This window comes from Neoarthrinium moseri (assembly GCF_022829205.1).
Source record: "Neoarthrinium moseri strain CBS 164.80 chromosome Unknown scaffold48_Wmoseri_CBS_16480, whole genome shotgun sequence".
Classification (NCBI taxonomy): Eukaryota; Fungi; Ascomycota; class Sordariomycetes; order Amphisphaeriales; family Apiosporaceae; genus Neoarthrinium; species Neoarthrinium moseri.
In genome coordinates this window covers 240,950-257,949 of record NW_026055162.1, presented here as the reverse complement: position 1 = coordinate 257,949, position 17,000 = coordinate 240,950, and the positions used below count along the sequence as shown (strand labels likewise).

Below are 17,000 nucleotides of genomic sequence, written 5' to 3'. Positions count from 1 at the left end.
GGTTGTAAGACGCACGTCACCAGCTATTGCATGTGGCCCCCCTTCGTCGCCGTAATCTTGGCATAGCATGAATTTGTAAACGCCAGAGGGGGTCCAAAGCCCCCAATCAGCACTGACAAACGCTGCGTGCTCTTGTCCAGGTGGCGATCCAAACTCGCAGGTGGTGAGGAAAAAGCTCCGTGCGATTTCAATAGTCCAAACCCAAATTCACCCGGTTGAGCCTAATACTCAAATCATGCCAGCAATAGAGTATGCTCACCTCAGCAAAACAAACCATGAGAACGACTCAGTAAGGGCCGAGCAAGTGTGTGCAACGTCCAGACCGTAGCTTTTTGGACGGATTGGAAATGCCGTTCAGCTGTCAGCCGGTCGTAATTCCGAAGCCAAGCGAAAGACCCGAAACATGTCGGCGCTCCAAGTGGTCCCAAGTCGACAGCCCATATTTCAACATGTGCATTTACGCTTTATCCCTCTGATACCTTAGTAGCAGGGCACTTCTAAACCAATTTGCATATGCATCGTAAGACATAAGCTTTTGTGACAGAGCCCAGATGGGTCGAGGTTTGCGAGCGGCAGGCCACTTCGAGAGGCTCCCCATGTCTGCCTCGACACGCGACTGTGCTCGAGGGCCCATCAAATTCTCCAGTTGTCACTGGAAGAACTGGCTGGGCACATGCCCCGTTGCAGTCTCCAGAACATGAGGTTGCCGGCCCATGGGGACTTCTCTGGGGGTCCCGCACTGCAGGTTGCCCCAGTTAAGTACGTGGGTGATTGGAGTCTAGGGCAAGACTGGCAAGTGGCCCTCTAGAGCTATGAACTCACTGGGACTGTGACGTTATACATAGTAAAGTCTATCTCTTCGAGTCTCCATCGTGCTTGGTGTCCCCAATTAGGATTTTAGAGCCCCTCCACCCATAGCTCACATCTCATATCTCACGAGGCTGTGCACGGCCGGTGTCGCTGTCCTACAAGTCACGGCAAACTCTTGGAAACATCTACGAAACGCTCGGCAGGCTCACTCGCGCGTTGCTAATAGGAAGCTGGGCGAGGCGCCAAGTCGCCTAAGCGAACCAGCTTGCTGGGACTTCAGCGAGGGGGGTTGCAACCGGTGGAGCCACGGTCCAGGACCACTCCGAGGGCAACGGGATGAACTGCTAGGGTTGTGATTGTCTAGATGTCCAGAGATGTTGTGTCTTCACGATGGGAGGCAATAAGCAGAGTATAGGACGTCATACGCCACGGGCAGAGAGATATCTCGCTCACCTGCCCGCAGTTTTGTACTGCAGTATGGTAGGATGCGTATCAGTACGCGCGTGCAGCCAGCCCCGCGCCATTCCCCCCTCCCCGCCGCCCAACGGCCCGCATTAGCACCAGCGCGCTAACGCAAGCTATCAACGAGGAGTGGGGCGCCTCCGGGTGATCAGATTCCCGAGAGTCAGCCTCTCGCCTCGCAAGCCAAACTCCGTCTGGTGACCCGGGACCCTGCGAACGAGACCCGGAAGGCCCCAAAACCCGTTTGCTGAAGATTAGCATTGCCCGTACGACCAAGGCCACAGATCGTTCGTCTTCGTCGTCGGCCGTCCATCCATCTGCCAGCCATGCCCCCCACACAGCTCCCCGCGTCGGGGAACCCCCTGTAAGTTTTCCACCCAAGTCGGCATTCTCTGTCGAAATCTCTTGCCTGGTCTAGGGCTGGATCTGCGCGTGCGCGGGGGACAAGGCAGCGCATGTGAACCTCCATGTGCATTCCTATACCGGCAGCAGACTAATAGTGGTTCTTCTATGTAGGGTCTTCTTCGATATCACCCTCGGAGGTAAAGTCCCCACAGCACTTGTAGATTGGAGGATGTCGGTGTGCTACTATTGGTTATCACGTGACCGTTTTATACTCACCACACCTCACTTTTCCATATACTTTTCTCCAGCCTCCTAGATGTAGAGACCTAACCGAATAATAGGAGAGCCCCTGGGCAGAGTCACCTTTGAGCTCTTCAAAGATGTAGTCCCGCGAACAGCCGAGAACTTCCGCCAGTTCTGCACCGGCGAGTCCAAGAACTCGTCGGGCCGGCCCCAGGGCTACAAGGGCTCCAAGTTCCACAGAATCGTATGTGTATCAACAGACATCTTACTATATGAGACAGACGCTAACTGTATTGCCCCCAAGATACCGAGCTTTATGTGCCAGGGCGGTGACTTCCTCAACGGAGACGGAACGGGCAGCACCTGCATCTACGGCACCAAGTCGTTCGCCGACGAGAACTTCAACATCAAGCACGACCAGCCGGGCTTGCTATCTATGGCGGTAAGATAACATCTGGCTTCGCGGACTAGGTGTCACCTTGTGCTTACATGAACATTCTCAACTCAGAACGCCGGCCCTGGAACCAACGGGTCGCAGTTCTTCATCACGACAGTGCCTACTCCGTTCCTGGACAACAAGCACGTGGTATTCGGCAAGGTCGTCGACGGCATGGACGTGGTCAAGAAGATGGAGGCTACTAAGACAGGTTACCGTGGCAAGGACGTGCCCAATATGGACGTAGCTATCGCTCAGTGCGGAGAGATGTGATTGAATGATATATGTAGTCCGTTAATCACCTGACTTAGTTGTCAGCGATCTCATATGACATGTTTTCTGATCCTCTAGATTGCGCAGGAACGCTATCGTGAGTGACCCCTATAACAGTCTACAGTGTGTATATCCACGTCTTGATCCTCAGTTTAGGAGTTCAGTTTACGACCTAGAACTCCGAAGCCCCCACCTCCTTGGCTCTGGCCCGGACTTTGGCGGCACGCTCGGCCTCATCGGCGCCGTGGACCTCGTGGAGGTATTTCTTGAACTGGAGGGCCATCTCGCAGACCTGCTCGAAGTGGTCGCGCTCGAGGGCGGGGGCCTCGCCGGGCTCGCCCTGCGTCTTGTGCTCGTACTCGCACAGCGCGACGGCTGTCTGGAAGGCGTTGCGGATCTCGCGGCCGTTCCAGCCGACGCCGCGCATGTCGGCGTCCTCGAGCACGTACGTCCGCGCGCTCTTGCGCACCCGGATCCCCCGCTTGTCGCTCTCCAGCTTGTCGAAGAACTGGTTCCAGATCTTGGTCCGGTCGTCGTGCGTCAGGTCCTTGTAGTGGATGACGACCTTTTCATCAGGTTGCCTGCAGTTAGTTTGAATCAACTTGCTATGCAGGTGCTCTACGTGAACTCACATGGATACGGGAGATGAAGGCGTCGTCGAAGGAGCCCACACGATTGGTGGTCAGGAATAGGATACCACGATAGTATTCCATGCATCTCAGAAACACTAAATGAGCCGTGTTAATATACCGTGTCTGGCGCTTCATAAGAATATTTGACCGAGGACGTACCGGAAACCATGCTGTTCCTGTTCAAATCCGCGACCATGCGTTTCTCAGTATAGACATCTGCCTCGTCGAGAAGCATGACAGCACCCCACTTCTCAGCCAATTTGAACCATTTGGAGAGCTGCTTCTCTACGACAGTCTCGTTATTGCCCAAATCGCCACATGTAAGGGAAAGGAGCGGCCTTCCCGTAAACTCGGCAATACACTCGGCAGTCTAGGGTGTTGTTAGTTGGCGGTAACTTCACACAGCGGGGAGGATGGGTGGTGTTATCCATACATAGGTCTTGCCCACGCCCGGCGACCCGTGCAGGAGAAATATCTTGCCCTCTCCCTTGTTCTCGATGAAATCTGCACTCCAAGCCTTTTCCTCGTCGTTGCCCGAGTTAGTACGGAAACGATGAACCAAGGCCTTGATCATCTTCTTTCGCTCTTTAGGCATGACGAGCATGTCAATCGCCCCCTTGTTTATGCCTGGGTCGCCACAATTCTTGACATCGAGGATTTCTGGGAATGGAGTCAGTCCCTTACCTCCAGAGAAGAGTGCGATAAGAACGATGGAGACGTACCCCAACTGCGGGTTTTCAGGACAAATCCCATTAGTCGTTTCGAGCACAGCAGGTAGCGATGCAAAGGGTCATGCTGTCCTTCTAGTAGCTCGAGGGTCTTCTCTTTGAGTGGGTTGATGAGGTCGTACTCTTTCCACCGGAAGTTTTGTGGAGGATGTGGTCGAAGCCCCATGCATTCATCGCAGGGGCACTTCTGGGTACCAACCCCAAGGTCATCTACCAGTTCGGGCTCTGCATCGACTTCCTCGTCGTCGTCGTCGGAATCACTGTCATCATCACTATCGTCTTTCTTGCGGGATCTGGATTTGGACTTCTTCTGTCGCCGTCTCTTCTCGCGTCGTTTGGTCTCATGGTATGAACTGCAATCAACGACGACCCTGCCATCGACCTGTGTGATGGGTAAATAGCTGGCGTAGAAACTAGAGCAGTAATCAATTGGGAACTCACGAATCGTCTAGGGGTCTCCAAGTTGTCCCCAGTATAGCGTACCAAGCCACCACGGAGCAGTTCGAACCAACGTTTCCCCTCCTGATGCAACCTAGCCTTGGTTTCACCTTGGTCCTTGGCATCCTGGAACTTGCTGGGTATGATACTCAATGAAGCGATTGGTTTCTCCCCAGAGAAGGGCATGATTGTGATATTTCTCGAAAACCGTCTGATGTATCTACCGTCAAAATCCAGATACCAGGTGATAACATCGTAAGGCTTCAACTGCTCTGGCGGCAGAGAGAGTGTAGCAGGGTCAGTATATACTTCCTGTACAATGTAGGCAGCTAGACGCCCGTCCGACTCAATGTAAACGGTCGTTCCTGGCTCATATAATAGCCAGAGCATTGCATATGTACACATCGGTTCTGGCTGGTGGTGGCGGGCCATTTCCAGATCAATAGCGTCTTTCCAGATGTTCTCCTTGATGAAGCTGAGGACAGTCTCTATATGATAGTGTGTCACTTTGTTGCATCTGTCTGGGAATGTCTGTTCTGGCAATGAAGCACCCCTTTCATCTTCAGTAATAGCCTTGGATCCATCGTAGGTTGCCTGAAAATTCTCAATTTCCTTGATATGATATGCAACGACGAGATAAGGCTCCTGAATGTGAAGAATTTTCCCCTCAAGGGTAGTTCCTGGGTAATATGGAACTAACCTTCTCAGGAGCTGTATGAACGGAGCCGAACTAATTTCAAGCAGAGTGCTGTGAGTACGTATGCCTACGCTCGGATTATCGAAGATACCATTGTCTAGGATGTAGCGCGACTCGTAAGCCGACCTGTTCTTATCTGGGCGATGAGTCGTCCGCAGTTCCGTCACAACCTTGAGGAATGCTTGATGACCAGCATTGGGTAATCCCCTCCGGGCCTCCTGGAGATCGAATTTGGTGGGCCAGGTTTCCGACCCAAGCCAGTATCCCCCCGAATCCCGAATCTGTACTTCATGTACAATGTCGTCTTTCAAGACAATGTCGCCGTCTGCATTTTCCACCAGTTCGGGCTCCTCTGCAACATGCCGTTTGAACAGATCTTGGAAACAAGCTGGACATCTACGGATCCCAAACTCTTGAGGTAAAGAATGCGGGTATCCATTCTTTGGGCAGTACAACTTTGCATCTGCCTTCCAAATAAGTTTCTTGCCCACTTTGACAGGCTCGACTCGAGTAACATCGCCTTTAGTGAAAGGCGGCTCCTTTGAATTGACGTCGCCACCTGTCTGAGCTTGACTAACTGAGTCATCTTGTGGTTCTTCGGTTTTACTTTGGTCTTCTTCGGTTGATGGAGTCGACTGAAGAGAGTTCGCTTGCGCTGAATCTGTTTCGCCTTCGCTCGGAGCTGGAGGGCGATCGACCTTGATTGATTCGATTTCGGCCATTTTCTAGTTATTTAAAGAGGCTGAACAAATCAACCAGGATAGTTTTCTTTGAGCGTGTACTTATTTCGGCGTTGGAGAATTTTAGAGTTGGATGTAACCGATTATAAGAACAGCGTTCTCGGCTGGATGAAGGGAAAGCCTGACGGAAATACCTGCCCCTTCACTTGACAGGGTCTCATCAGGTTGTTGGCAGTGTAATGCAAAAGATCCATGCAGATTAGGATTGAGATGATACTGGTTGCATGATTGCAATCCAATCAACTTAAAGACAGCTTATGGGCGGAGTTGGGGGCCAGAAAACCGCACCTCTAATTGGTCACAAGACGCCAAGTACCATCATAGTACTGCATCGAACGTGACTTTGGCCGCATTTGAGCATAGGCATCTGCAGCAGGCTATCTTGAGCCTAGGCGCAAGATCCTGGTCGTAAGCTGAAGCCAACAGGCTTATCTCTTACAGAGGCAGCCCAAAATCGCCAGCGGCGTTGCTGATGTTAAGGTCGTCCCTAATGGTGCAGTGCCTCTATACTTGAAGCTGTACAAGATTAGTCACATTCATTGTAGTTGAAGATGGACAAGGACAGATTTGAGCCTGAAATAACCTCTCTGGTACGTCGCTACAGCGAAAAGGTGGCAGAAGAGATGCCACATGATCCACTGGCCCAATCCCTTGGTACATGGGCGAAAGATGAAAGAACAAAGGAGAATGAAGATACAGAATGGCAAGAATGGCTTCGGTTCAAACGACCTGCGAAGTAAGTTTCTGAAACAAGCTTTTGCTCTATCCGCTGTTGATCATGAATAAGCGAGTCCGATTCGGCACTTTTACAAAGACAATGTGAGGAAGTAGCCAAGACATGGGAGCAGTTCAAGAAACACTTTCCCAACCTCAGCCTACTAGAAGGTGTTTCTTCTTTACCGACTATAGAGTCTCTCCAGGAGGAAGTGTGCGAGGCGCAAGCTAAATGGGCCGCGAAGAAGGAGAAGGGCTTCGGTAAAGCCAAGGATCACACAATGTCTTTCCTAGAGACACTGGAAGGGCACAAAGCGCTCTTTAGCGTCATTCCCAGTGGAGATAAATACACCAGTCTATTCACTGGGGTAATATCCTCTGTTGTCAAGGTAAGAACAGGTTGTTAACCTAGCACATGAGTTGTCAGGAACCATAACTGACCACGGAAACAGGCCTCCGTGAACTACGAACACATCGCAGAAGGCTTCTCGCGCGCGCTAGCAGACATGAGCGCTGACCTAAGATTCGTGCAAGAGAGCACCGCCATATCGAGTAGCCCGCAAATGAAGGAGCTTATCGTGGAGCTCTACGTCCAAGTCTTCAAATTTCTGTGCGAGATGATGACGTGGTACTCGAGTCCAGGTATGCGCTTCAGAAAGGCATTCAACAGTAGGTTCTACGACAAGCAAATCGACAGCCGAGTCAAAGACATCAGACTCCTCATCAAACGTGTGGAGAGAGAGACATCTATCCAAACACAGAGACGTGTCAAAGTTCTCAAGCACGATATCAGAGGCGACGTAGAGTATATAGCCGAAAAGAACCGTCGCCAGCTAGAACAGTTTGTTGATAGAAGATTTTCTGAGTTGGCGGAATCTATGATGCAAATAAGCCTTGGCCGGAATGCAGCCGGATTGCTTTCGTCCAACGCACAAAGGATGTTGCCAGGTATGCTTCGCCCCTTTGTGACTCGGACTTTTTGTTGGCGCGGCTAAATCGTAGAACAGAGTTTCGAGACAAATTACTCAGCGATGAAGAGAAGACAATACTTGCAGGTATATACTCACGTATGGAAATCCCTGAGGATGATGGTGGGCAAAGCCCGCCGCCGGGGTTTGCACAGAAAGCTATTCTTTCCCCAAGTTTTGAAGCACCTGAAGCCGCGAAGCAGAACAGGAGTGACATACAGAGTTATTTCGGATCTGCCGAGAGGTATGCGGAAGACGACAAAACCGTGGTCAGGAAAGAACTTCAGAGCTTCAAGGCGAGACAGGCACGGATACCGGAAGAGATCATAGACCGATTACGAACCTGGGTCTTGAGCCCCAAACAGGAGTCAGGGCAAGCGAGCGTCCTCTGGATCGAAGACGCCGGGATTGAGGGCTCCGAGGAGCCTTTGAGAGTTGCCGCATACCATATCTACGAAGCAAGCTCCGGCGTGGATATACCTGCGGTGGCGTTCTTTCACAAGCGAGAGTATTCGTTCCAGGACAAGGGCATTTCGAGACACAGGGCTGGAACCGTGGCCTTGCTCTATTCCTTGATCCAACAGCTCTTACCATTGATGCCAGACGAAGTCGATGAGCAATGGAGCCTTGAAAAGAAGAGTTTCAAGAGGCTAGATATCGATATAAGGGATTTGGAAGAGACGAGCAAAGGCGTCAAGACAGCACTCCAAATCTTAGAGGCTCTATTGGAGCTGGCCCCATCCGCAATCATATTCGTCATTGATGGAGTCGAGAAGATCGAACATCAGAAGAACATCGCTGAGCTGAGGCAGCTAGACCATTTGCTTAGGACCAAGGGAGACGTTTCGAGGCGGAAGATCCTCTACGTTACAAGTGGAGCTTGTGTCTTCTTAGATAGAGTCACACACCCCGTCACGGAGCGGGCAAATACTGTGAGACTAGTACAGGCGAGACGGAGGAGCCCCATGCCGGGGTCAGTGGGTCTTGATGAAGCTCATCTATAATAGCAGATTGACTGATGCAGAGGAGAGAGTAAGTAGCTGGGTGCTAGATCTGTCGTATAGCTCTTGGTACCATCTATGGCTCTGGGGTAACTTAGATACGTGCGTCTAAAACCATCCGCCTTTTATAGAAACCCAACACGCCTCCAAACCCAGCTCGCACCACCAAATAGTGCCGTGACGCCCGTGAACACGATCAGTCCACCGTACCCACTGCCGTACCCAGCACCGGCCTTCCAAGCAGCCGCCGAGCCCAACAGTGACTCGCTCAACGGGCCCGAGACCACGTTGCCAATGCCGCGACCGGCTGCGAGCCAGGCAAATACCATGGTAGGGTCGACGTAACCGAAGCGCCGGCCGCCGACGACGGAAACTTCCTTCACTGTGAGACATTAATGGTTAGCAGTTTACCCCTTAATCCGGCCCCGCCCTGCTAGGGGAGGAGTTCACTTACTGATGCCGGGCCAGCAGCTGGTGAAGGAGCCGGCGAAGAGGCCGTAGAGGACGCAAAAGAAGTAGAGCACGGGCAGTGACGAGGACAGGCCCCAGATGAGGAAGACGCCGAGCGTGGTGCCGAGCGTCGACAGCAGGATGCAGGTCGTCACGTGGAAGCGGTCCGTGAACCAGCCCATGGCCACGCACCCGAACACGGACGACACGTTGACCAGGAGGACGGTCGTGGCCGCGATCAGCGGGCCGGCGCCGAAAGACGTGCGAGCGTACGATGGGAGGTAGATGGCTGTTCGTATTCAATGCTTTAGTAACTCTGTTTTGTTGTATAGTTAAAATGCTTATGAAAGGCGTATCAAGCACATGCATATATATGGTTTACGAAAAGAATGGGAGGTAATCTTTATAGACAAGAGGTGCAGACCGGATGTGGACTTACTGGGCAAGAAGAATCCCATGGCCTCGATAATATTGCAGAGCTGATACACCAGGAAGTGCTGCAGGCCCAGGAACCTCAGATCGAAGGGCCGGGCTCTACTCTCGCCGTGCGAGACCGGCAGCCGGGGCTTGACGAACCACGAGAGCGGCGCCGTGATCACGAAGAGCAGCCCGGCCCACAGCCGCAGCGTCGTCTGGTAGCCGAAGCGCGCCAGGAGGCTCTCCATCATGAGCGGGAGGACGACACCCGCCAGGCCAGTTCCACTGCGATGTCCATCTGCGTCAGCATCGTGCCATCATGATGACCACCCGGTCCGGAGCTGAGGATTGTTTGTTCGTTCCGCCAGAGGGGGCAGGGGGGGCAATATCTGATGCTGCCGGAAAGGAGAAGACTCACCTCCACATAATGCCGTACGCCAGGCCCTTGCGCTTGACGAACCACTCGTCCATGTACAGGATGCAGGGGGTGTAGGCGATGCCGCCGCCGAGGGCGTACAGGACGCCCTGGGTGGCGATGAGCTGGGGCACGGTGGCGGCGAAGCTGGAGCCGGCGAGGGCGGCGCACATGACGAGCAGGCCGAGGATGGGGGTCCAGCGGGCCCAGCGGGCGAAGGCGCGGCACGCGCCGAAGGTCAGCGGCGCCGTCAGGTACATCAGGCCCATGGCGCAGGTGCCGATGACGGCGATGTTGGGCGACCCCGCGAACGGCGGCGTTGTCGCGTAGTAGTCCTGGAAGACGCCGAAGGAGAAGGGGAAGCCTGCGCGGGTGTTGTCAGTGCCATGTTGTTGTTGTACATCTCTAGGCGTGTATATACAAAGTCGAAGCGGTTCAACTTACCCCAGACGAGGGCTTCAACGGCGAAGCATGCTGCCAAGAAGAGCCAGGCGTCCTTGCCGCCGTCTACTGGCGGCAGAGAGAATTCCTGTCTCGATGCCGTGAGGGCAAGATCACCATCCTCGACTTGTGAAGTGTCACTGCCGGTGGTGTTGGCACCTGAAGAGCGTTCTATAGGCTCGAGCTGTATAGACGCTCTCGCCATGACCTCAGTCGCCATTGGTGCAAAGCCTGCAGCCAGTCGTTATGGGAACTAAGCGGATTTTCACAAGAGTCCTGTCGTTGGCACTCTTGACAGCGAGGGTTGCGAGTTGCTGCAATGGGAATGCGGTTATAGGACTGGTTCTTTCTGAAAACTTGCGCAATACATGTCTGCTCAACTTATAAGAATGGCCGGGATCGGCAGTGCGCCCTTCATTTGTCAGACTAACGTTAGTGCCGTGGATACTGTTAGTTTACCAGTAAGTTACTGTGGGTCGTGGTTAGTCGCGGCTCGCCAGTTATACTATAATCAAATGACACATTTCCAGAGCCAATGGGCTGCAACCTGGCTATCAAGAACATTTCGAGGTTACACATCTTCGTGATAAACGAACCCACCAGGTAATCCAGGACTTCGCAGCTCTGAGGCCCGCTGTGGACCTGTACTGAGGAAGATGCAAGAGTACTAGGCTCTTTTGGGACAATATATATACGATCGCATAGAAGAATCCCGCGCTTAACCGAGACTTGCTTCTTGCGGTACCCCCCAATCTACAGATAGCATGCCGGAGGTGGTCCATAGCTATACAAGTTCGGCCCTACACCGCACGTTGAAACCGGAACTCCGAACGCCTTGCTATAATGACATCCCAAATCAACTAGAGCCGCGCCCGTTTGTATTCTGACTGACGTTGCTGGCATGCGCAATCAGAAATTTGCAGCATGTCAGCACAAACTTGCAGGCCTTGGTCCAAGTCTCGTCGTTGGCAATGCCGAGCTTGATGCTGTAGTGCCCGATCCTGTCGTCGCCAATCTTGTCGCCTTCGATCTTGTAAGGCAGAGTGAGCGGTGGGGTAGCATAACCGTCTCTGTCCGCATCCGACTTCGTCTGTTGCTGCACATATGCGCCGAGTTGTCTGACCAGCTCGAGAAAGGCGACCATTGCCGTATCAAACTTCCGGTGCCAAAGCAGATTCAGGGGTAGATCTCCCGAGGAGTACAACTCCAAGACGTGTTTCTTGGGAGCCGGCGGGGGACCACTGCGGTGACCTCCCAGGCGGCTGGACGAGGGCGAGGCGTGGTCGTAGCGAATGATCTTGGATGTCGACCCCATAGGCAAGGGTTCGTAGTTCTCGAATTTGAAGCCCAGCTTATCTGCCACGGTGACGACTAGCAGCAGTGACTGACCCCAAGCGGCATTGATCTCGGGCCAGTCGACGGGTATGTTCGATAGCCTTCCGAGTCGCAAACCGTTGATGGTCGCGAAATGCCCATCGTGATGAATAGAAAAGGTGTCGTTGTAGACGTTGGCCCTCTGCAGCTTGGTGAGCTGCTGTGAATCGTGATCGAACTTTGAGTTGACGCTGTCTCTCTCGTTCTGGAACTCGGACAGCTGGGCGGAGAAGGCATTCCGCTCGCGCCAGAACTGCTCCTCCTCAGCATCGAGAGCGCGCGACTCGGCCTCAAGGGCGGCCATTTCGCCATCCAACTCCTCCTTTTCCTTCTCGAGTTGCAACAGCAACTGAAAGGCCGCCTCCTCGTCCTGCTGAGCCTTCTTCAGGGCCTTTTCCGTGGCGGCGATGTCCTCCTCGCTCGGCACGTCTGCCTGTTGCTGCTTCAGGTACTCGGCGTAGAGGCTCCGCTCCCTAGTCGCCTGCTCCAACCTCTTCTGAAGCTCGTCGACCAGCAAGTCGGTGCACTCGACGCAGACGGGATGATCGATATCGGAGCGCGCGGATAAGATCTCGAAGAGCTTGTTGATGCGCTCGGCCTCGTGGGGCTGGGTGAATCTTGCGTCCTGCGGCGAGGTCGTGTCCCCGGACATGGACTCGCGCCTCCGCTGCCTCGGACTCGGCTGTTCCTTGGGGACGGGCAGTCGCGGGGGGCCAAGTTGCGACTCGGTGAGGAAGACATAGGATTCGCCACCCCTGTGCGTGCTACCCTGCTTCTTGAACATGGCTGCGGGCGAGTTCCTTGCGATCTTGTCGTAGAAGCCTCGGCGTTCCTCGTGCTGGGGGTAGGCGGGTGGAGGGGCGACGGGTTGGCGTTTGGGGTGCTGCTGTTGCTGTGATGAGGCAGCTGAAGAGCCAGACGGAGTCGAGGGTTAGCCCAGATCTGGCCATCCACCTGCTTGTCAAGAGGAGACAGAGACGCAGAGGGAACAAGCATGTGTTGCAGTCTCTTGGGATCACGGCGGGCAAGGTTCGGGGTGACCAACCTACTAACAGGTCGTATGCTGCCGGGTTCAGCTCGGATAACGAGTTATCGAGCTTGAGGGGCGAGCGGCACTTTTGACAATACATGGTGACGAGGGTCGCCGACTTTCCATGCTGCGCTCTCTTTGTGCTGTGCGTATACCGAGACGCTGGAGGCAAGCCAGGCCAGAGAAGATGCTGGGTGGAACAGGTCTTGGTCGAGGCACGCACGAACGAACGCGGTCGGCCTACGTGCAGGTATTAACTAGAAGATAGATGCCTAGGTGGTGCTAGGTGGTGTGAAGGATGCCCGCCCGCCTGCCCGCCTGCCCGCCCCAAGCCCCGACGTCACAAGCTTCATGCCCGCCTGAGCCACCTGATGCGCCGCTAACTCGAACTCGCAGCCGCTAAACCCTGCAGCCTTTCAGGGCCTTGGCCTTCCTCTTCACCCGTTACCCCTGCCAACGGGCCCCAAACGTGGGGTGCGATTCTTAACGTTAGTGCAGGGTCGCAACGACTGCTTTCATTCACGGCCTATCGTCCCCAAAGTTATCGAGGCCGACGACGTCTTCACATTCAAGCAGCAGCTATGGCCCTGTCCACGAACGCACAACATTCGACACCACAAGCGGCCTAGGCGACCACATGTACGGGTCCCTATTCCAGGACTATTATACAACCGTCTCTCCGACATGGAGCCGCCAGCGAAACGGGCCAGAGTTGGCCATGCGCCCTGGGACGATGACGACGAGGAGGCCAACGACGACGAGCTGTCGCTCACCGCAACACAGTTCGAGGCGCGCCAGGACCCCATGTACCAGCTGGACAAGAAGCGCGCCAAGTCGGCCTTCAAGCTGCAGTCCAGGTTCGAGGCCATATTCGCAAAGTACGCCCAGGACTTCGAGGGCGTCGGCGACGAGATTGACCTGCGCACCGGCGAGGTGATCGTGGACAACGGACATCTGAAGTCGCTTCAGGACGACGAGGACAAGCCCGAAGACGAAGATGACCGAGACCAAGACGAGCCGCGGAAGCCACTGGGGAGGCCTGCCAGGCCCAGCTCAAGACCATCCATACCAGCCAGGCCAAGCCTTTACGGCGGCCCCAGTTTGTTACAAGATGGCTGGCAACGATCACAGGCCTTCAACACGGATGCTACATCGGGTCCTGTTGATCCCGCATGGCAGACTCCCGAGCTCTCCACAGCTCCCCTACAAAGCTACCCAGGCTTAGGCAATCGCGGTCCTGGCTATCCGTCTCAGCCTTACCCAGGCCTGAGTTCGCTTTTTGGCGGTCAAAGTCTTGATCCTTTTGACCACTTCAAACATGAGCCTTATCGGAGGTTTGCCACTGCCAAAGACGTGACGCCCAAGTCACTGTTGGTGCATGTCACGGACGAGGAGGACGACGAGAACGAATGGGAGGACCAAGACGAAGAGGAGGATGAAATATTGATGGGCTTGTCAAGTGAGGATAGAGTCCACAATCTCCAAACTCGGACTGCGAAGCAACTCATGGCGAACCCGAGCGCAACCTCACATCCTCCTGTCACCACGAAAACTTTGGACGTCACGGGAAGCCGCGCAGCGGTAGGAGCTACAAGTACACCGAAGAGGGGGCCCGGACGGCCGAGAAAGAAGCCCGATGTTTCCTCGGAAATCCCAGAGCATCCTGTACCGGAGCATTTGGAATCTGATCTGGGCGCTGGGTCATCGACCACCACCGACGAATCTGCTTCAGAAAGCGAGGATCTTCCCGGGGTGATACCATCGGCCGCGAGCGCACGTGGTGACTCCAGGTTAACGCAACAACGGGCAGTCACAGGGGTCCGAATGCAAGAGCAGACCCCCGTCACCGATGACTCCTCCGACTCCAACAACCGGAGATCTGCACGATGGCGAAAGCAAACAGAGTTCTACAGTCAAATCAAGTGGCTAAAGACAAGGCAGAAATGTGACCATGTGGACGATCCGGCTATCACGCCACCTCCAGAACCGAACGCGGTGGTGCCAAAACCGAAGACAGTCAGGTCCCCAGCACGAGAAAACCCGCAACCCGAAGCTGCTGCAGTGCCAGAAGTCCCGGGGCCGAAGCAGGCAGATGCTGGTGTGGACGAGCAGCTTGAAGATACCGAGGCTCGCGTTCTCGTGGTTTCGGGTTTGCTAGACCCAAATTCGGCCTCGGAGGATCGGACTGTCCCGGACTCCCAAGAGCCCAGCTCTTCACTGTCAAGACGAACAGTTGCCGATTCTCAGGCACCGAGCTCCTCCTTGCCTATTCCTCCGGGTTTAGAGACTATCAACACTACCAGTGGCGACGCAGGAGAAGGTGCAACGGATCAGACCTCACAAATAGCACCGAAGACTATCTCCGGAGGCGTTGCCGGCCACGAATTACTTGAGGAAGCCAGGTCACCCGAGGACATAACGGAGCCGGGCATTCCGGAGTTGACGGAGTCCGGTAACCCCGACGATGTTCCCAACACCGAAGTCAATGCCGACGCGGATAATGGGAGTGATCAAGAAGAGGCCGAAGGGGATATCTCCGCAGACCTGTCCGTCGAGCTTGGAGACCCGTCACACTACGAGATAGGATCACCGAGGGAAGTAAGCGAGGTTATCGCTGAGCCGGACTCGGACTTTGCAGAGATCCCAGACTCCGAGCCAAGCAGCCCCGTTGCGAAAACGACGAGACGCCCGACATCACCTGCTTTCAAGCTGGTAGAGGACGTGGAGACTTCACCCAGCGTGCTGCGGGTACGGCCCAGTCACCGAGATCCCTTGCCAGAAGGCGCTACACGATTGAGCACAACAGCCCCCGAGCAGCAGCCAACAGGCCCGTCCCTAGAAAAAACACCATCTTCCTCGGCCCCGAAACCACAGCACGCGCCTCACCCCCGTATCTCCGGACCCCGAAAACCCTTGGCGCCGGCCTCTACAGCGAACCCGCAAACCCCGAGGAAGCAGCGCACTTCCACCACGACCTCCCGGCCATCCTCGGGCCGCAGCGCCGGCCGCCTAACCCCGTCGACCAAGCGCCGCACGCTCACCTCGCTGGTCCCCGACGCGTCGGACGCGTCGGACGACGACGACGAGCTCAGCATCCTGTCGTCCTCGGTCGCCCGCACCCCGACCTCGACGGCCTCGCTGCGCGCCCGCTTCACCCGCGCCGCCTCGCACTTTGCCTTCCTCTCGGGGCCACCTCCCTCCTCGGCCTTCTCCACGCCGCGCCGCACCCACAGGCACGCCCACGGCCTCCTCCAGGCCTCCTCGATCACCACCACCCCGCGGTCGCGGACCGCCGCCAACGCCGTCCACAGCTCGCCCCTGGCGCGCGGCGTGCTGCTGGGGACGCCGTCGGCCGGCCGGTCGGGGAGGAGGACGGGCGATGGCGACGAGAACGCAAACGGAGCCGCCAGCCCCGTCGGCAGCGTGGTCAGCACGCCCGGGGGCGGGACGAGCGCGCGGCGGCGTTGCGGCGTCGATGGGTTCGTGTGCGGGCGGGACTTTTGCTTCACGTGCTCTGCGTGACGTGGGTGTAGGGGCAAGTCAGCGCTGGGTGCGTCAGGATAGGGTAGGGTAGGGTAGGGGGCAGGGGATGGTGGTTGGTAGGGTGTATATATAGATATAGATGCGGATAGCTGGAGGGCGTGCTTGTATATATATCATGTCCCGGGGGGCTTTAGTATATCAGGGAATGGCGCGCAGAGAGTCGATGCTGTGAGGGGATCATGGTCATCGTATGTAGGGAGGTTCGGCGTTGTCTGGACTCCCTCTACCTCTCTACAAAGCCAGGCCCGGTCTCGGTCGTGCACATAGCCACATAGGAAATTTAAATACCAGTCAAATGATTCCCCGAGATGGGCGTTGACCGTGATCGCAGCAGTCGATTGCTAGTTGCTTTTCTCATAGGCGACAATGGATGGCATCACTATCAAGTATACAAGAACAGGAGGAGTGGAACGGGGGAAAAAATCGATTCGCATTAGAGTTGCTGCCTCAAAACAACATATTTGCCAGCCTTTGGTTCAGCCCGCGGAACGCCAAACACGCAAATCCATCTTGTCTATCTACCCATCCGGGGCCCCGCTGGGCCCCTTCCGCGAGTTGAACAAATGCATTCTCGGGGGGCCCACGCAGGATTGTGCTCCTACAAAGTTTTGGATCCGGGAAGGGGGGGCTCGAGACGAGGTGTGCGCGGGGAATTGGTTTGACAGGAGGAAAAAAGGGGGTTAGGAGGAGGATGGGCCTTTGTAGTCGGGCATTTGAATTTTCTCATAAATGTCGGCCAGTGGCCTGAGCCAGTCCCCTAGTCTTTGGCGCAGGGTCCTGTCCATTGATGAGGAACAGCCAAAAGGCATTGCCGGTGTGATTCACAACATCTGAGCCCCCCCT

General features: G+C 55.2%; 6 protein-coding genes across 6 annotated transcripts; 3 read left to right on the top strand and 3 right to left on the bottom strand.

Moving 5' to 3' along the window:
* Positions 1–1,598: 1,598 nt before the first annotated feature.
* JN550_009991 (uncharacterized protein) lies at positions 1,599–2,569 on the top strand (the record flags this gene model as incomplete). Its single annotated transcript, XM_049308196.1, has 5 exons — positions 1,599–1,636; positions 1,789–1,814; positions 1,959–2,104; positions 2,165–2,302; positions 2,369–2,569. The coding sequence occupies 5 exons, from the start codon at positions 1,599–1,601 to the stop codon at positions 2,567–2,569; spliced, it is 549 nt and encodes a 182-aa protein (XP_049168109.1).
* A 172-nt stretch (positions 2,570–2,741) lies between these two features.
* Positions 2,742–5,786, bottom strand: JN550_009990 (uncharacterized protein; the record flags this gene model as incomplete). Its single annotated transcript, XM_049308195.1, has 6 exons — positions 2,742–3,134; positions 3,202–3,296; positions 3,361–3,571; positions 3,635–3,861; positions 3,924–4,311; positions 4,371–5,786. 6 exons carry the CDS (start codon positions 5,784–5,786, stop codon positions 2,742–2,744), a joined length of 2,730 nt encoding a protein of 909 aa, XP_049168108.1.
* A 569-nt stretch (positions 5,787–6,355) lies between these two features.
* Positions 6,356–8,490, top strand: JN550_009989 (uncharacterized protein; the record flags this gene model as incomplete). The annotated part of the gene is made up of 4 exons (XM_049308194.1): positions 6,356–6,540; positions 6,592–6,907; positions 6,971–7,466; positions 7,526–8,490. 4 exons carry the CDS (start codon positions 6,356–6,358, stop codon positions 8,488–8,490), a joined length of 1,962 nt encoding a protein of 653 aa, XP_049168107.1.
* A 122-nt stretch (positions 8,491–8,612) lies between these two features.
* On the bottom strand, positions 8,613–10,430 carry JN550_009988 (uncharacterized protein; the record flags this gene model as incomplete). The annotated part of the gene is made up of 5 exons (XM_049308193.1): positions 8,613–8,869; positions 8,942–9,226; positions 9,377–9,639; positions 9,773–10,133; positions 10,214–10,430. 5 exons carry the CDS (start codon positions 10,428–10,430, stop codon positions 8,613–8,615), a joined length of 1,383 nt encoding a protein of 460 aa, XP_049168106.1.
* A 636-nt stretch (positions 10,431–11,066) lies between these two features.
* JN550_009987 (uncharacterized protein) lies at positions 11,067–12,714 on the bottom strand (the record flags this gene model as incomplete). Its single annotated transcript, XM_049308191.1, has 2 exons — positions 11,067–12,490; positions 12,630–12,714. 2 exons carry the CDS (start codon positions 12,712–12,714, stop codon positions 11,067–11,069), a joined length of 1,509 nt encoding a protein of 502 aa, XP_049168105.1.
* A 584-nt stretch (positions 12,715–13,298) lies between these two features.
* On the top strand, positions 13,299–16,136 carry JN550_009986 (uncharacterized protein; the record flags this gene model as incomplete). Its single annotated transcript, XM_049308190.1, has 1 exon — positions 13,299–16,136. One exon carries the CDS (start codon positions 13,299–13,301, stop codon positions 16,134–16,136), a length of 2,838 nt encoding a protein of 945 aa, XP_049168104.1.
* Between the last annotated feature and the right edge of the window lie 864 nt (positions 16,137–17,000).